Consider the following 18,577-nt stretch of genomic DNA (forward strand, 5'->3'; position numbering starts at 1 on the left):
GGGAAAAGGAACTTCTAAACTATTGGACTAATATTACGAACATTTTCTTACAGGGTGTAACACCCTTCTCTCTCTCTCTCTCTCTCTCTCTCTCTCTCTCTCTCTAATGGCAGTGCGAATCCAAAAACCGAATTCCTGTGCTCTTTGTCATCTCTTATTCTCCAAAAGGTTATGACTTTCAACTTCCACCACTCGTTCGGTTTCTCAAGCACCCACTTCTTCTTTTTCTTATACGCACGTCGATGCCTTGATCTCCATCTTCACCAAACGACCCTTCACTCCAGACACCCCTGAACTCACCCAAAACAAAACAAAACAAATTGAGCAGTTAACATTCACACACGCACACGCACACGCACACGCACACGCACACGCACACGCACACGCACAAGTGGTGGCTTACTTGATAACAAGAGGCTAAATATACAAATTCCTGTCCAAGGTGGCTTACTGGACTAATATATATAAGGACTCATAATTATTCCTATCAACCTTCTCACTAGTAGCCAATTCCTGTCCATTTGATCATATTAACAAATTAGTATATATGGCAAGAAAATTATTACGATGCTATATAAAATAAGTCTAACCCATGAAAGGAGTTTTACCCCCATTGGATTTATTGGATGCGACATTGTTGTTGTTCAAGTTGTCAAGTAGTGCCTGCCGCTTAATTTTGCTCATCATCTTCTTAAGGGGGTTTCATTCAAATATGTGTTGATTGCTTCAGCAGCTTTGCTCTTTTTGTTCCCTCTTATTTTTTTCTTTGCTAGTCATAATTTACTTTCAAGAGATGACCTTTTATGTCCAAAATTACTCTAATTTCTTTTGGTAATTCTTGAGGCTTATGGCTGATAAATTGTGAAGAACCATGCTGATAAATTGTGAAGAACCTGGGAGTATTTTAATGCAAGAATTTTTGAAGATAATTTACCACTGATAAATTCTCAAGACTGATAGTGAAGAATACTTAGGCAGTTAGGCTAAAAAAGAAGTTAACCATGCTTATAATACGTTGTTACCTTTGGAATAAGAAAAAATAACTCCCTTGGCCGATGCACAAGGGCGACGAGCGGATTAATGTCTGGAGAAACAGTTCTTGAAGCAAGATGTTTTAAAATTACTCTCAATGGTGCACCAAGGACAACCTCCTTCAGTGATGCAATTTTCACAAAAAAGGATTGCCTTTGATCAGCACATAATCGGAAACACTACCAATTATAAAAGACCAACATCAACAACCAAATAATTGAATCTAGAAATACTTTTTCCCCATCCACAAGAATTGCAATTCAATGCAGAATAGAATCCAAGCATAGACTGATTAAAAATGTAATTTTATTGAAATTTGAAAGAGTTTATATTTAGTATAATAAAGTAAATACATGAAATTCAATAAAGCATGAAGTACATGAGTTGGCAGACCAGAAACTAATTTCCTGACAAATCAAGGCTTTGATATCATGTAGTGACCATCTCAAAAGCTTAAGCTATTAGGTGAACGCAACACGAATGCCTCTTATTATATCACTTAGTATAAAATATTTTACAAATCCTATCTAATATCTAATATAAATGACAAATATAGATATTGATTCCTGAAATTAAAATAGAAAGGCAACAACTCCCCATAATAATGGAAATGCAATTCATCTCAACCGTTTTAATGCATAGAAAATACAGAGGCTAACAATTTAGGAAGAACTTCTCATGGAAAGGGGCACGTCAATTAAAAATATTGAAACCATGATAACTATAATACCATGCTAAAAAAATAGCAGTTAGAAAGCTTATGATGGCAGGATATACAGAACCAGTTTGTACCTTGATTTGCAGGAAGCTTTGACAGATTTATTTTCAATGTTAGGTTAAACCCATCCCTTGGAGGATCTTTAATTTGTACAGTAGCTCTGTATGCAGCTTTTATTGTGTCTATGGCTCCAAAAGGAAGTCCATTGACAAAGAAGGGACCCCTGTTGTCAAGCTTGAGGAAAGGGTTGTCGGCGAGGAGCTGAGAAGGGACCCCTTGGAAAGCCTCGAGGATCATGAAGCCGCTCTATAATATGAGAAAATTGAACCAAAAAGAAACAGAATTGATGAATGAATTGGAGAGAGTGGAAGTAGAGTGATGTGGTAATTGGCGAGAGAGTAATTAGTGACCTCACGCTGTTGGCGGAGAAGCTCATCGATCTCATTGAGGAGCTGCTCCTCTGAGTTCTCCACCGTAGTGCCTGCGTCGACGGTTGCCCCATGTCGTCCATTGCCTCCCGCCTGGTGTACCTGAACTCGGCCAGGGCCCAATCTACGCCTTTACTTCGGCGGCGTTCTACCACTCCCTTTGCTCCGTCGTGCAGTGCCACTTCGCCGTCACCCCAACCCAATTTAACTCTACATTTAAATTTGTCACATATGTTAATAAAAGTTTATTTGTGAACTTTTTATTATTTGTGAACCAACCCCTATATTTTTTATTAATTTCATTTATTACCTGGTCCATCAAGGACCAGAAGATACTTTCCCAACCGAAAAAAGCTCCATCTTTCAAATGACAACCAAAATGAGTAGTATCCATCTTCATATTACGTAAATTGTTATCATTTTATCATTGTTATTATTATAATGTTCGTGATTTTTTTTGTTTGTTATTACATTACTTAATTTTTATTTAGTGTATTATTATATTCACGGTTATTATTCATTCATTAACATTATATATTATAAAATTTGATATAATTTATAATTTATATAGTATGATTCTAAAACTAAATTTAAAAAGAAGTTCTAGACAAATGAATATTGAAAATGAGAATGCAACAATTAAAGAAATAGAAATTGTAAAAATCAGATGAGATGATTAAAATACTAAAATATTTTTAGTTATTTGTGTAGAAGAGATATGAGATGGTAATAGACCTAATAAATATTTCAACAAAATTAGTTAGAAAAATCTACAAAAAAAAAATTTAGAGAGAGAACAGGACTCCCATATGTACATAGACAACTAATAAGAAATAATAAGAAATAGATGGAATGTTCTTAAATCTTATTTTCAATTATGGGCTAAATTAGTTGGACAAAAAACTGGTCTTAGTTGAGATCATGAAAAATAAACAATGTTAGCTTCTAAATCTTGGTGGACTGATAAAATTAAGATATGATAATTTTGCATTATAAAATAATACATAAGTTAATTTTATTTTAAAAATTTATTAGAGACTTTTTATCTTTATTCTTTTGAATATTTTAAACAGATTAATTTAGAATTCGCTAAATTTAAGAATGAAAGTCCTAAAACTTTAGATAGACTTGAACAATATTTCAAGGACATCATACCTACTGGTTATGGTGCTTGGGCGCCTCGGAAGATCCAAATCCTAAAGAATTTAATAATCAGAACAATGAGGATTTCGAGAGTGGAGGTGATATTAATTATACAAATAAATTTATTGAAGACATTGCTAATTATACAGTTGTTCAAAGCCCTACTATAGAGAAAAGAAGGAAGACTTCTAGCAAAAAAGTTGAAAAATGAGTTGAAATAGCATCTAAATTACAGGACTCACTTGATCGTATTTTGGTTGGTGTGGAGTCAAAAGCTGCAACTAAAGGAGATGATTTTTGCTCCATAGAAAATTACATCAAGTTGCTATGCAAATTAGTTGGCATAGAACCTTATAGTCCACAGTTCTATTTGGGAATTAGATTAATAGCTAAGCCACAATACAGAAAATTTTTTATTGCATTGAGTGACGATCCTAATCAACAACTTAGATGGCTAGAATCTTTTAAATTGGATGACATGAACTGTCTCTAAACTTTATTTTTAAATTTTTCTTTCTATGTGAATTCTTATTATCGTTATTGTTGAACTTTAATTTAGTGATAGTATTATAATTTGTGTTTAGAACTTTTATTTAATAATGACATTATGGATAGTATTTTTTTCTTTGTTATCTTATTTTTCATGTTAATTTAAATTATACAGGATGAGTAATTATGAAACAGATAATAATACTGAATATGAAGGACATGAAAAAGATTACGAATTAGCTGCTATATTAGCTATTTGTAGAGTTGCCATATTATTATTTGCAATATGTTCTCAAACAAGAGAAAATGACTTCAAAACTATCAAGATATCAATGGCTATTAGAATTAAAGAAAGGGAATGAAATGTAATTTTTTGAACAATTTATAATTAGAAAATCAGTGTTTAACCGTTTATGCAATGACTTGGTTCTCAATTATGGTTTAAAATTCACACGAGGTGTTAGTGGAGAAGAGATGGTAGCAATATTCTTATACATGCTTGGATAAGGAGCTTCTTATATAATGTTAGAGGAGTGATTTCAGCATTTAGGTGAAACCATATTTCGTCAATTTCATCATGTCCTATCATGTGTGAAAAAATTGTCAAAAATCATAATTAGACCTATTGATCATAGTTTTGAAGACACACCTAAATATATTATAGATAATGATAGATATTTGCCGTATTTCAAAGATTGTATTGGAGCTATAGCAATTCATGTTCATCAAGATGAGCAAGTACAATTTATTAATAGAAAACGAAATACTACAACAAATATAACGGTTGTGTGTAATTTTAATATGTGTTTTACATTTATATGGGCTGGTTGGGAAGGCTCTACACATGATACAAGAATTTTTATGGAGACTCTTCAAACAAAAAAGCTAAAATTTTCACATTCACTAGAAGGTTAATTATATCGTTTAAGTTTATTTTGAGGTTACATTCATTTTCATGCTAATATGTGACTTGATTTTTGAAGTTTATTTTTTTAATATATTTCAGGTATATATTACTTAGTTGATGTTGGTTATCCAACTTTTAAGGGATTCTTAGGACCTTATCGTCATATAGGATATCATATTCCACAATTCAGACTAGCACCAAACTTTAGATCAAACAATGAAAAGTTTAACTATTATCATTCAAGTTTAAGGACAGTAATTGAAAGGACTTTTGGAGTATGCAAAGCAAGATGGAAGATACTACAAAATATGTCATTAAGAGCCAAATTTAAAACCTAACGTGATATCATTGTTGCATGTTTCACCCTTCATAATTTTATAAGAATGATGGATTCTGATGACATAAGTATTTTGCAAAAATTTAAAGATATTATTTCGTTACAAGCCAATAAAGATGATGGTACTATTGTAAGAAATAGATCAACAAATTATGAAATTAATGAACGGGGGGCACCAACACAAAAGATGTTCGGACAATGGAAGAAATAAGAGATCAACTATCAGATCAAATGAATTAGTATAAGTAATTATTTTTCTTTAATTATTATTAATAAACTCTTTTATTATTGAATGTTCTTTTTAGTAATTTTATTATTATAAAAGTACTTTTATATTTTTGTATTCAAACAATAACATCTTTTAAATAAGTACTTTTAAATAAAGTTTAAAGATTTTTTTCTTTAAAAAAAGATATTTTTTACATAATAAATAAACAAAAAGTACTTTTATATTGTTTATACTGATGCAGGATTTTGAATACCCACAAACTAACCGGCAAGTGCACCGGGTCATATAAAGTAATACCTCAGGTGAGTGAGGGTCGATCCCACGAGGATTGATGGACTGAGCAACAATGGTCGAATGATTCACTTAGTCAGGCAAGTAGAAAGTTGTATTTTGAGAGTTGTAAAACAGATTAAACAGTAAATTTAGAGAGTTGAAAAGCAAATAAGAAAAGTAGCGTGAAATATATGATGGAAGGCAGTTAAGGCTTCAGAGTTGTTTATTCTTCTGGATTAGTTTTTTTTACCAACTATTTTAATCATGCAAGATTCATTTCTTAGCAAACTATAATTGACTAAACCCTAATGTCTTAGTGATTTAGTCTCCTCTAACCCAAATCAACAGCCAATGTCTTGGTCACTTAATTTAGATTAGAGGGTTAAGAGCAATTCTAGTTTATGGCCACAGAAACCCTAATTACCCAAAGCTAAACAGATTATATGTCACGTATCCAGATTAGTTCAAGTAATTAGCAATTTAGGAGGAATTTGCTTTCAAGCTGTTGTTCAAGCGAGATAACTTTGTCGAGAATCAGAAGAACACATATAGAATAAGGGTTATACTGTTGTTCTACCCAAATTCATAAGATGAAGAACGAAAGCAATCTTTGAAACTGAATCAATACATTAATTAAAATAGAAAAATAATAGTCTTAATCTATAGAAATAAACAGAGCTCTTAACCTTAACCGAGTAGTTTAGTGGCTCATGACTTACAGAGAAAACAAGGGTTCCGAAAGATGAAATGTGCGGAAGTGAGATCATCCCCCCTAAAGGGTGAATCTTTTCCCTTTTATATCTAACCTAATTTGATTTGAAACTAAAATAAAATAAAAAATACTAAACCTAAAAGATTTTGTTTGTAAATAAAAGTTACGAAATAAAAGATAAGATAATACTTGAAAAGCTAAATCCACAAAAGATGCTCCTTTGAAGAGGTTAGATCCAGACTGAGTGGTGCTAAATGCCAGGATTGGCGTTTAACTCCCAAAGAGGCAGAAATGCTCCTTATCTTTCAATGCTGCTGGTGTTAAACGCCAGCTTCGTGTTTAGCGCCCAAAGGGGCAACTTCAATTCTTCTTCTTTTTGCTCAAAATTCTGCCAAATTGATCCGAATTTTACTTGAAACAATAAAAACACCAGAAAAACTCAAAGTAGCATCCAAAGAGGATTTTAATACTAAAATATAATTAAACTTACTAAATTCTAACTAAATTTAACTAGAAAATAAGCAGAAAATAGGTATAAGATATTCACATATCACAACAGCAAACTTGAATTGTTGCTTGTCCTCAAGCAACTAAAAATAACACTGAGAAGAGAAAACGTCTAAGACTTGAATGTTCATTTAAACTCTTGTCTAATCATTGAGTGGGGCTAATGACACTGTAATTCTAAATAGGTTTGGCATATAATTATCTCTTGAAGCTCAGAAATATTGACGCCCTTCAGAGCTAGAACCCTGATGGTATTATGGACTCTCTTTTTCTTGAAGCTTTGATTAATCCTTGAACACAACTTTTCTTTTCCTTTCCTTTGGTGCTTCGTACCTTGAGCCTAGCCGTGACTCTAAGTGTTTTGTTTGCAAGCTTAACTCGATACAATAACACCACAAGCACTTAACTGGGGAACTCTTTTGAGTTCTAATTTTTCTTTTTATTTCTCCCAGACAGTGGTGCTCAGAACCTTTGGCATACTCTGTAATTGAACTTGATCTTGACTCTTAGTGCTCTGTCTCAAGATTACTTGACACATTCACACTACAAGCATATAGTTAGGAAAACAACTCATTTGAGATTTTAATCATTTTAGACCTTCCTAACCATTTATGTTCAGAGTTTTGGACCTTGCTTTCGATTTATTTTTTTCTTTTAACTATTTGTTTTTCTTCAAGGACCGATTTCGTACTTACTTTAGAGAATCCATAATACTTCTCTAAGTTCCTATTCTTCAAGAACCAACATTCTTAACTTCAAGATCAAATATGCACTGTTCGGTTCATACATTCAGAATTATAGATAATGCCGACGCATCAAAGTAATCAGAACAACTCATTATATATAACTCAAGCCTCATGAATTTTACTACTTCTTTTTTTTTCTTTTGATTTTTCAAGTTTAGTGAGCAATACATGAGACAATTTTTCAAAATAAATACAAAATAGCAAAATAAATGACTAAACTCAAAATAATAAAATACTACTACCAATCATGCAAAGGCTTTCAAACAAAAGACAGGAAATAAGATAAAATGCTAGGAAACAGAAAATAAAATAAGGAAAGCAGAAGATAAATAAACTCAACCACCTCAATCATGATGGCTGTTGCTCCCTCCGGAAAATCCTCTCTGGCACTTTAGCTCATCCAAGTCGTTCCTCTACCTCAGCTGCTTCTCCACTACCTGATGGAGGAGGGCTAAGTGGTATTGATGCTCAATCCCTTAGCTGATCAACGGATGATGTCAACTCCAATGGATGTGGTCAACTGATCCTAGTAGTCGCGGGAAGGGAAAAAGAATCCTTGAGGCATCTCAGGGTGGTCTTACTGATGAGGGAGAACTGGCTCCTGTGCGGGTGTATATCCAAGCTCCTTAGCATGCAGCTCTATACCCCTCCTAGTGATAGGTCTATCAACCGCAATGGGGGCATCTCCATCAATGCGGACTCGGGCCTTAGCACACAGGCAGAAGAAGAGGTGAGGGAAGGCCAATATAGCAGAGGTGGAGGCCTTATCAGCTAGTCTGTATATCTCTTGCGGGATCACCCGATGCAGCTCCACCTTATTACTGAGCATGATGCAGTGTATCATCACACCTCGGTCAATGGTAACCTCAGATCGGTTGCTTGTGGGCATGATGGAGCACTAAATAAACTCCAACCATCCTCTAGCAACCGGCTTCAAGTCGTGCCTACCCAGCTAGTATGGCTGACCTCTGGCATCTCTCCTCTACTGTGCTCCAGAGAGGCATATATCAGTAAGGACTTGGTCCAGTCTCTGATCAGTGTTGACCTTCTGAGTGTAACAGTGAGGGTCGTCTCTCGATGGTGGCATATGAAGTATCCCCTTCACCCTCTCTGGAATGAACTCCATGATCGCCCCTCGAACCATAGTGTGCCAGTTCTTCGGGTCCAAGTTCACGCCTTGTGCATGCTTGTAAGTTACCTAAGCATTGGTGTAGAACTCTCTGACCATCAGCATGCCCACGTCAGTCACGGGGTTGGTCAGAACTTTCCAACCCCTGTTCAAAATCTGTTCCCGGATCTCTGGGTACTCCTCTGGCTGAAGATCAAAGCAAACCTCGGGGATCACTTTCTTTTTGCTCACTATCTCATTAAAGTGATCCTCGTGGGTCTTGGAGAAGAACCATGTGAAATCATAAGGACTGGAGATAGGAGCCTTCTCTTTTCTCTTCCTCGAAGAGGATTTACCGGTTTTGGGTGCCATGTAAATGATGAAAATAAAGAAAAGCAGAGCGCCCCAACACCAAACTTAAAGTTTTGCTCCTCCCTGAAAAAAGGAAAAAATAGAAATAACGGTGAAAAGAGCTAAAAAGGGGTGAGAGATACTGAAAATAAAATGAAAAGAAAGATTTATGGAAGAAGGGGTGGTAGGCTATGACTATAAAGGTACAAGGGGTGAGAGATGGAAAGGAAAATGAAGAATATGTGAATTGGAAGTAAGAATAAAAAAATGTGGAAGGAGTAGGTAATGATGTAGTTAAAGTTAAAGGGGAGTGGGGTATTTATAGATGTGAGTAGGGGGACGGTTATAGTGGGGATGGTGGGGATTAAATGGAATTGAATGTGGTTAATGGGGAAGAGAGATTGATGGGATTGATGAGGGTTGATTGGGTGATGTGGAGGTTGGTTGGTAAATAGAAAGATGAATGTGGATGGGAAAGGGGATAGGGGGTGAGAGAGTGTGTTTGAATGGTCAAAGTGGAGGGGGAAAAGGGTAGTGATCGTTGGTCGCTTGGAGCTCTGATGAGTCCATATTTGATGATAATTTTTGGCTTGAATTGGACGGATTTCATCACATAAACTCACACTTAATTACCAAAATAGCACACTTTTGTGATTTTTCTCTAGATTGGACTTAAATGTGAAAAGATGTGTTTTTGTGCTTAAATTAATCATTTAATTATACTTTTATTCCACTCGATACCGTGATATGTTTTGTTAAGTGATTTTAGGTTAATTAGGCATGAATGGCTAGGCAAAAGTGGAAGGAAGCATGCAAAATAGGAGATTTCATGAAGAAAACAAAGGAGAAGCACACTGTCAAGTGTGCGTACACACAACCTCCTGTGTGTATGCACAAGTGCAGAAATCAGCAAGTGTGCGTACGCACACATCTGTGCATACGCACAAGTCCCAGCGCGTGACTTCATTAATGAAGCACGTGGCTTGTAATTTTTTGGGGCTTCTTTGCCCAAATTTGGACTTCCTGAAGCTGGATTTCAAAACTATATCAAGGGGTGAACATCACATAGGAAAGGGGGCCTCATTACACACATTAGATAGATTATTAGGAATAGGAGTAGTGTAGAGTAGCTTTCTTCAAATTCTCTCTTAGGGGTTTCTTAATTTCACTGTAGAATTTTATAGTTTGAATTTTGATCTTGGATTTTACTCATCTCTTTTGTAAGTACTCTTTAATTTCTCTTTAATACATCACATTTACTCTTATGTTCTTATGGTTCTAGTTATTTTGTTAATATATGCAATTTTGATTTGGTCTTTTATGATTTCTATATGTTTGATTGAGTTTCTATTGTTGATATTGTGAATAGTTTGGTTATGGTTTTCATTATCTTTTGCAATTTACCATGTTTTGCTTTTATGGCCATAATGTGTTTGTGAAAATACCATAATGTCTAACATTTAGTGATAATTTTTGGGTTGTTAGTTGATTCTTGTTTCCATTGATGTTAGCTTTTTACTAATTTCAATTAGTAAGTTAGCTAGGACTTATGGATTAAGGTTAATTATACTTGCTTGACTTACTCCTCGATGTTAGGGGTTGACGAAGCGAGATTAACTCATAATAGTTGCCATAGTTGTGGTTATGACAATGATAGAATTCCTTAATTCTCATTCCCAAGTCAAGGCTCTTTTATGCTTTTATCGTATTTTCACTAAGTATTGATCTTATTTCCTTTTTACTTGTATTAATTTCCTTTGAATCATTGATGAGCGGATAATTTATACCCTTTTTGGCATTGTTTTTACATAGTTTTTAGTATGTTTTAGTTACTTTTTATTATATTTTTATTAGTTTTTATTTAAAAATCATATTTCTGGACTTTACTATGAGTTTGTGTGTTTTTCTGTGATTTCAGGTATTTTCTGGCTGAAATTGGGGGACCTGAGCAAAAATCTGATTCAGAGGCTGAAAAAGGACTATAGATGCTGTTGGATTCTGACCTCGTTGCACCCGAAGTGGATTTTATGGAGCTACAGAAGCTCAATTGGCACGCCCTTAATTGCGTTGGAAATTAGACATCTTGGGCTTTCCAGCAATATATAATAGTTCATACTTCGCCTGAGATTTGATGGCCCAAATTGGCATTCAAAGTCAGCCTAAAACATCTTGGCATAAAACGCCTAAACTGGCACTAGAATTGGAGTTAAACGCCCAAACTGGCACCAAAGCTGGCGTTTAACTCCATGAACAGCCTAAGCACGAAAAAGCTTTAATGCTCAGCCCAAGCACACACCAAGTGGGCTCCGGAATTGGATTTCTGCATTATCTGCACTTAGTTACTCATTTTCTGTAAACCCTAGTTACTAGTTTAGTATAAAAACTACTTTTAGAGATTTATTTTAAGTCTTCTTTTTGTCTTTTGATCTTAGAGACCATTGTACACATTTGGAGGCTGGCCTCACGGCCATGCCTAGACTTTTCACTTATGTATTTTCAACGGTGGAGTTTCTACACCCCATAGATTAAGGTGTGGAGCTCTGCTGTTCTTCATGAATTAATACAAGTACTATTGTTTTTCTATTCAACTCACACCTACTTCTTATCTAAGATATTCACTCGCACTTCAGCCTGATGAATGTGATGACCCGTGACACTCATCATCATTCTCACTTAAGAACGCGTGCCTAACAACCACTTTCATTCTATCTGCAATAGCTTGAGTGTGTAACTCTTGGCCTCCTAGTTCACGACGCATGGGTGCCTCTTCTGACAATAGAGCATTCCATTCCATGAGATCAGAGTCTTCGTGGTATAGACTAGAATTATTGGCAGCCATTCCTGGGATCCGAAAAGTCTAAACCTTGTCTGTGGTATTCCGAGTAGGATCCAGGATCCGGAAAGTCTAAACCTTGTCTGTGGTATTCCGAGTAGGATCTAGGAAGGGATGATTGTGACGATCTTCAAACCTACGAATGTGGGGCACAAGTGATAGTGTGCAAAAGGACAATGGTCTTATTCCGACGCTAGCGAAAACTGACAGATGATTAGCCCTGCGGTGACAGCGCAGATGTGTTTATTTTCATCCGAGAGGATCATACAGCTTGCCATGGAAGGAGGTAACGCATGGTTGGAAGAAGGCAATAGGAAAGCAGAGGTTCTGAAGCAACAAAGCATCTCCAGATGCTTATCTGAAATTCCTACCTATGAATTACATAAGTATTTCTATCCTATTTTATATTTTATGTATCTTTTAATTATCAAAACCTTATAACCATTTGAATCTTTTTGACTGAGATTTACAAGGATGACCATAGCTTGCTTCAAGCCGACAATCTCCGTGGGATCGACCCTTACTCACGTAAGGTATTACTTGGACGACCCAGTGCACTTGCTGGTTAGTTGTGCGAAGTTGTGAAAAAGAGTTGAGATTACAATTGTGCGTACCAAGTTGTTGGCGCCATTGAGATCACAATTTCGTGCACCAATCATCTGTTAGTTCTTTTATTTCTTAGTTCTTTTAATCTTTCGTTCCTTGATTGAAGAGACCCCTTTCTTCACAACCAAGAGTGTGACATCTTAATTGCATGGTCTGAGGGAGATGACCCTGAGGTTTAAATACTCTCAGTTATTTTGTGTTGATTGTGACATCTTTGAATTTAAACTTTGATTGAGAGCTAAGTGTGGGTTTGGACTATACTTGCAATGAAAAAATTATATTTAGTGAAATTCCGAACCTACCTTTCGGCTCTCCATCAAGCTCTCCTTCGAGAATTTAAAACTTGCGTTCCTGGCGCTAAATGCCAGCCTCGGCGTTTAGCGCCAGTATTGGAACATTTTTTTTGGGACGAGTCACTTGGCATTAAATGCCGAGCTGGCGTTTAGCGCCCAATGTGGCATGTGTTGGTTTGAAGTTGAGCTCCCTTATGGGCGTTGATAAACCCATATTTTATGATATATTTTGTGCTTAGTTTGAGTGATTTATTCAATCCTTCACCCACTTATTCATATTAATTGCATAGTTTTACTTTCCCTTCCTCATTATGTGATGTATGTGAAACACATGTTTCCTATGCTTTAAAACTAATTATTTTAATTACCTTTAATTCCATTCGATGCCGTGACAAGTGTGTTGAGTAGTTTTAGAGCTTCTAAATTAGGAATGACTTAAAGGATGGAAAGGAAACATACAAAAATGGAAGGAAAGCACAAAACGGAGTTTCTAAAGAAACTGGCATCCACGCGATCGCATGGACGACGCGGACGCATGCCAAGCGCGAATCAACAGCGACGCGACCGCATGACTGACGCGACCGCGCGCCTTAAGCAAAACACATATGACGCGGCCGCATGACTGACGCGACCGCGTGACAAGAAAAGCTCTGAATGATGCGACCGCATGACCCACGCGGACGCGTGACAGAGGCCACATACTAGAAATTGCAGAAAACGCTCCCAGCGATTTCTAAAGCCCTTTTTGGCCCAAATCCAAGTCTAGAAGGCAAAGACCAGAGGTTATGAAGTGAGGGAATACATCCATTCATAGAGAGACGACTTTAGTTTTAGTTTTCATGATTTAGATTTAGTTTAGAGAGAGATTCTCTCTCTCTTCTAGGATTAGGATTTAGGATTTCTCTTAGTTTGGGAGTGACTCTCGATCCCAGGTTTAATGTTCCTTTACTTTAAGCTTCTCTTTTACTTTTATTCATTACTTTAGTTGATTATTTACTTTTGCAATTTAATTTATGAATTCTTCCATGTTACAGATTATTATTTTGGATTAATGTTATTTGAGGTATTTCAGTTAATATTGCTTTCTTTTATTTATTAGTTACAATTATTCCCAATCTGAAGACATTCTTATTCCAGTAGATTTACTTTTCTCCTTTTGGTTTTGGTTAAGAATTCAGTAACTCAGGAGTTATCAAACTCAAACATGCTTGATAATTGTTATCTTTGTTAATTGAATTGAGCTTCAAGAATCCCAATCTTTTCTTAGAAAATAAAATAGGATCCGAAGATCAATCCAATTAATCCCTTGACCTTCCTTTATCTTAGTAAAGGCTAACAAAGTGGAATTAAGATTCAATTATTATCATCATTGATAAGGATAGCCAGGATAGGATCTTTAATTTCTCATACCATGCCAAAAGTTTATTTACAGTCATTTATTTATTTCACTTGCTATTTAAATTACTCGTTCTTCATTTACTTTAATTGCCACTTAAATTACTTGCTCCTCATTCTCAAAACCCCAATTTACAATCTCCATAGCCAATAATAAGAACATACTTCCCTGCAGTTCCTTGAGAAGACGACCCGAGGTTTGAATACTTCAGTTATCAATTTATTTAGGGGTTTGTTACTTGTGACAACCAAAACGTTTGTACGAAGGGATTTCTGTTGGTTTAGAAACTATATCTACAACGCAACTATTTTTATAAAATTCTTTACTAGCAAAAATCCTAACGTCAAAATGGCGCCGTTGCCGGGGAACTGCAATCGTGTGCCTTATTATTGGTTATTGTAAATATTCTTCTTTTACTTGTTTATTTGTTTTTATTTTTCCCTTTTATTTTCATCAGCTACTATGAATTCTCACCCCTTTCGCTTTGAGTTTGGTTCTAATGTTATTGAAAGGAATGAAAGTTATAACAGGAATATGCATCAAGGTCAGAGCAATCAAAGATGGATGGAGCCGAGAGGATCTGATCAACCCTTTAGGCAACAACACCCTCCAAGATATCATGGACAAAGACCATTCTACAATGCATACCAAGCAAATAGACATGGTGGACAACCTTGTAACTACCAACAAGCCCCACCACGTGCTTATAGGCCATCCTCTCAACATAACTTCGAACCACCACGCTCACAAGCTTCTTTTCACCATTCACCACCACATGATCCTCATTTGCCCCAGTTCCAATCCAATCACTCCCAAACACCACCACTTCCCCCTGTGCCATATCCAAATCTATCACCCCGAGAATCAGAGCTTCGCCTCAAGAAAATAGTAAATCGACTTCAAACAACCCTTCATCAACTGGAGCAAGCAATAAGTCAATTATCTCCTAGACGTTCAAATATTCAAGGACCTTCCACAGCCCCATGTGGACAGTCTAATGAAGAGCGTAGCATGAAGAAAATACTAGAAACTCCAGTGAACAAGACAGACCATGGCTTCATACTGGAACAAGTAGAAGAAGCTGTCATTATTGAAGAAGAAGAGTTGGTTGAAGACTTAGGAGACGCTGAACTTCCATGGGAAGCCAGAGTTGTGGAAAATTCTGTCAAGGATGTTACAATTGATGCTAAGGAGGATTGTGCGCAAACCCCAAGGCAGGTATTTCTTGAAGAACTAGACAGAATAATCCAAGCAAGTTTCCTTGATGATGATAATGAACTTGCATCCGCAAGTGAATTCTCTGAGATTGAAGAATCTTCCCCAAGCGAATACGAAGATGATATGGAGGTAGATTTCTCTCAACCTCCAGTCTATGACACAAGTGATGAGGAGGACATAGATGGCTTTGATCAGGACATGGAAACATTTGAAGAATCTTGCAAAGAAGTGGAGAATTTCATAGAAGAACACAAGGGAGTAGAACTCACAGAACCACTGAAACCACCTACCCCAAGGCCATTACCACCCAATACAAGCTTCAAGTGGGTACAATCCTTAACTTTTAACTATATTTTTTCACTTGAATATGGTTTGCTTGAAACAGATGGCCAGCTTAGAGCTCTCTGTGGATTTAAGAGTAAAAGAGAAATGGCTCGTACTCAGAGCTAGTGCACAAGGTTCAATAAGGTTCCACGCTTCAACTTGAAGTGCACGGATTGGCATCATGATCAACCGGATGGATCTCGGAAAACGTTTGGTTATCCTGGTGAGAATCTAATCTCTAAACCGCCCAGATGGAAAAGTATAGGTCAAGACGAAGGCGGATTTAAAAGCAAAGTTTGGGATCCTGGAATCTATGCTGACATTCGTCACCCCGAGAGTCTGAGAATCTGTTTGAAGCTGCTCAGAAGCTTCACGTGCCTAGTTTGGGACCCCGGAGGCTATTGGCATTCCAAGCATTGGTGGAGATTTCTGGATGAGTTTAAGCATAAGCCGCCATAACAGGAAGCTCATCCAATGTCCAATTTAAGGACTTTAACTAAAAGTGCTAGGTGGGAGACAACCCACCATGGTATGATCGTTCATTTTTCAATTTTTATTTCGTTTTGTTTGTTTTCAAGTTTTATTTTATTTTATAATATTGAACCTGAAATTTTGCATCGCATTCATATTAATCATTGCATTCTGTATACTGCATAAAAAAAAGAAGGTGCTCCACACGACCGCATCATCCATGCGATCGCGTCAAATGGCGTAAAACATTACCCACGCGACCGCGTCATCCACGCGGCCGCGTGACCTGAAGATTGGCGTAAAGATCCAATGTCCAGAAAGTTAGGCTGAAATTGTGCGGTCATTGTGCGTTTCGCACAATTGACCCATGCGATCAGGTCACTCACGCGATCGCGTCACTTGCACAATACCAATCCCATGCGATCGCGTGAGCGACGCGATCGCGTCGCATGGATTGCACCACACCCCAAAAGGAGACAGAGAGTTGCGCTGAAACGACGCTAGAATTGTGCGTTTAGCACAAATTTCAGCGATGCGATCGCATGCCCCAGGCGATCGCGTCATGCACTCTTTTTGCCCTCCACGCGATCGCGTCACACCCTTTTTTCGGTCCAGCCACGCGACCGCGTCCCCACGCGGCCGCGTGGATTCAAATTTATAACCCCCCCAGCCACGCGAACCCTACCAATCGCGCCCCCCCAAACCTTTCTTCTTATTGTTCATCTTTAGGCTAGTTAGATATGCATGTTGTAGTGGATTTTAGGTTGTTAGGTAGCTTAGGATATGGTTTGTGGATTTAGACCTGTTTAAATTGCACTGTTCATGTTTCTTGTTCCATTATTTTCGCAATTTTGTTGATGCTGTGCTGTTAGTTTTGTTCATATGCTATAATTTCTTGTTTCATGCTGCTCTTTACTCTGAATTTTCATGTTTATATTCTTTATATGTAAGTACAGCTTTAATTTTGATTCATATGAACTATTTGACTGCTGTTTATTTTCCGGGACAATCCAATTTTAGCCGGAATGCTGCCCAAATTTCTGTAAAATGTTTCCATTCATGTTTTGGTTTTGGCATTTTGAAATCTGTTTTACTCTGCTTTAACCAAACCATTCATGAATGCCCGGGCAAGTTTTCTTATCCTTTTTGATTTCCCTGCCACTGATCCAATAAAGTTTGCAAACCGATACTGTGAGCTGAAGTATCCGGTTTTTGCAAACTCTAGGAACTTATACCTGGAGTGAACTTTGAAGATCCCATAAGAACTCCAGCAATACACCTCTGACCAGATCAAACAAAGAGGCTGGTTCTTCCTGGAGAGACCTCTGACTGAGGTCAATGCATCTTGGGTTAGAGAATTCTACTGCAATTACTTCAAGACTTCCCTAGATGCAGTGAACCTCAGAGGGAAGCAGATTCTGGTTACTGAAGAGGGCCATTGAAGATGTTTTGAAGCTTCTGCCTAAGACTGATCAGCTGGATGGTTATCAGAAAGCTGAGGAAGACATGCACTTTATGCGATTTGATTGGGATGCAGTCAAGGCCCGGATAGCCCTTGACCCGACAGTTCCTTGGATTATGGGTCAAAACACCACCATGCCAAAGGGAATCAAGCGGATTTACTTGAATGATGAGGCTCGGCTATGGCATCAGATTCTTAGTAACTTCATTATGCCAAGTACTCACGAGACTGAGATACCAGCCACTATGATCACTCTCCTTTGGTGTGTGATGGAGGGTAAGGACCTGTACCTGCCACGCTTTATCCGGTACCATATGGCCAGGGTCCACGTCTGAGCACTCTTCCCTTTCCTTATTTGATTACACAGCTAGGCCGTCGAGCTGACGTGCCATGGTAGGATGCTGATGAAAAGCCACCTGCTGCAGAATGCAAGAAGATTATCCCTCACAGTAGGAACTTCCTGGCTTTGGGCTACAGACCTCCGTTCCTCACTGCTACTGCTGATACAGCCTCACCATCTGCCGGCCCCTCTTCCTCTACAGCCGCCCCAGCTACCCCTGCCACCCCCACTGCCCCTCCACCTGCCCTAGAGCCCATCTATCATCTAGTGCATCACTTGTTTCGACGGCTTGACCAGATGGAACGTCGCAACAAGCGACGCTATGAGCACCTGAAGCTGATGAGGAGGTGGCGACATCCCCTCCGAGCTTGACAGACCATCCGAGGCATCTGACGAGGAGGTGGATGCGCCCGAGGCAGAGACCCACCCACAGTAGGAGGCAGAGCAGGCAGGCACCCAGCAGGCAGCACACCATCAGGAGGCTCCACCTCAGATTCAAGCTGTAGACCCTGAGATCCCTCTTCAGTCAGCACCTCCTCCACAGTAGTCAGACCCTCAGATCACCACCTCAGAGACCCCAGCTACCCATCCTTCCAGTGATGACACCCTTTCACACCCTGCTTGAGTGAGCATCGGGGACGATGCTACATTTTA

The 18,577-nt window shown here is 37.8% G+C and overlaps 1 protein-coding gene across 1 annotated transcript; it reads right to left on the reverse strand.

The window, feature by feature from the left end:
- On the reverse strand, window positions 91-14,165 carry LOC107607448. The gene is made up of 5 exons (XM_021106038.1): window positions 14,162-14,165; window positions 2,161-2,359; window positions 1,825-2,051; window positions 1,023-1,192; window positions 91-290 (listed from the first exon to the last, which is right to left on the reverse strand). Coding segments are annotated over exons 1-5 (612 nt in total). The 5' UTR covers window positions 14,163-14,165; the 3' UTR covers window positions 91-275.

Source organism: Arachis ipaensis, chromosome B07, assembly GCF_000816755.2.
Source record: "Arachis ipaensis cultivar K30076 chromosome B07, Araip1.1, whole genome shotgun sequence".
NCBI classification, from domain to species: Eukaryota; Viridiplantae; Streptophyta; class Magnoliopsida; order Fabales; family Fabaceae; genus Arachis; species Arachis ipaensis.

Coding starts and splice junctions, on each gene's coding strand:
- LOC107607448 (XM_021106038.1), bottom strand. Junction 2,052..2,160: donor TTCTCCGCCAACAGCGTGAG/GTCACTAATTAC, acceptor ATTATAGAGCGG/CTTCATGATCCTCGAGGCTT. Junction 1,193..1,824: donor AAAGCTTCCTGCAAATCAAG/GTACAAACTGGT, acceptor GATTATGTGCTG/ATCAAAGGCAATCCTTTTTT.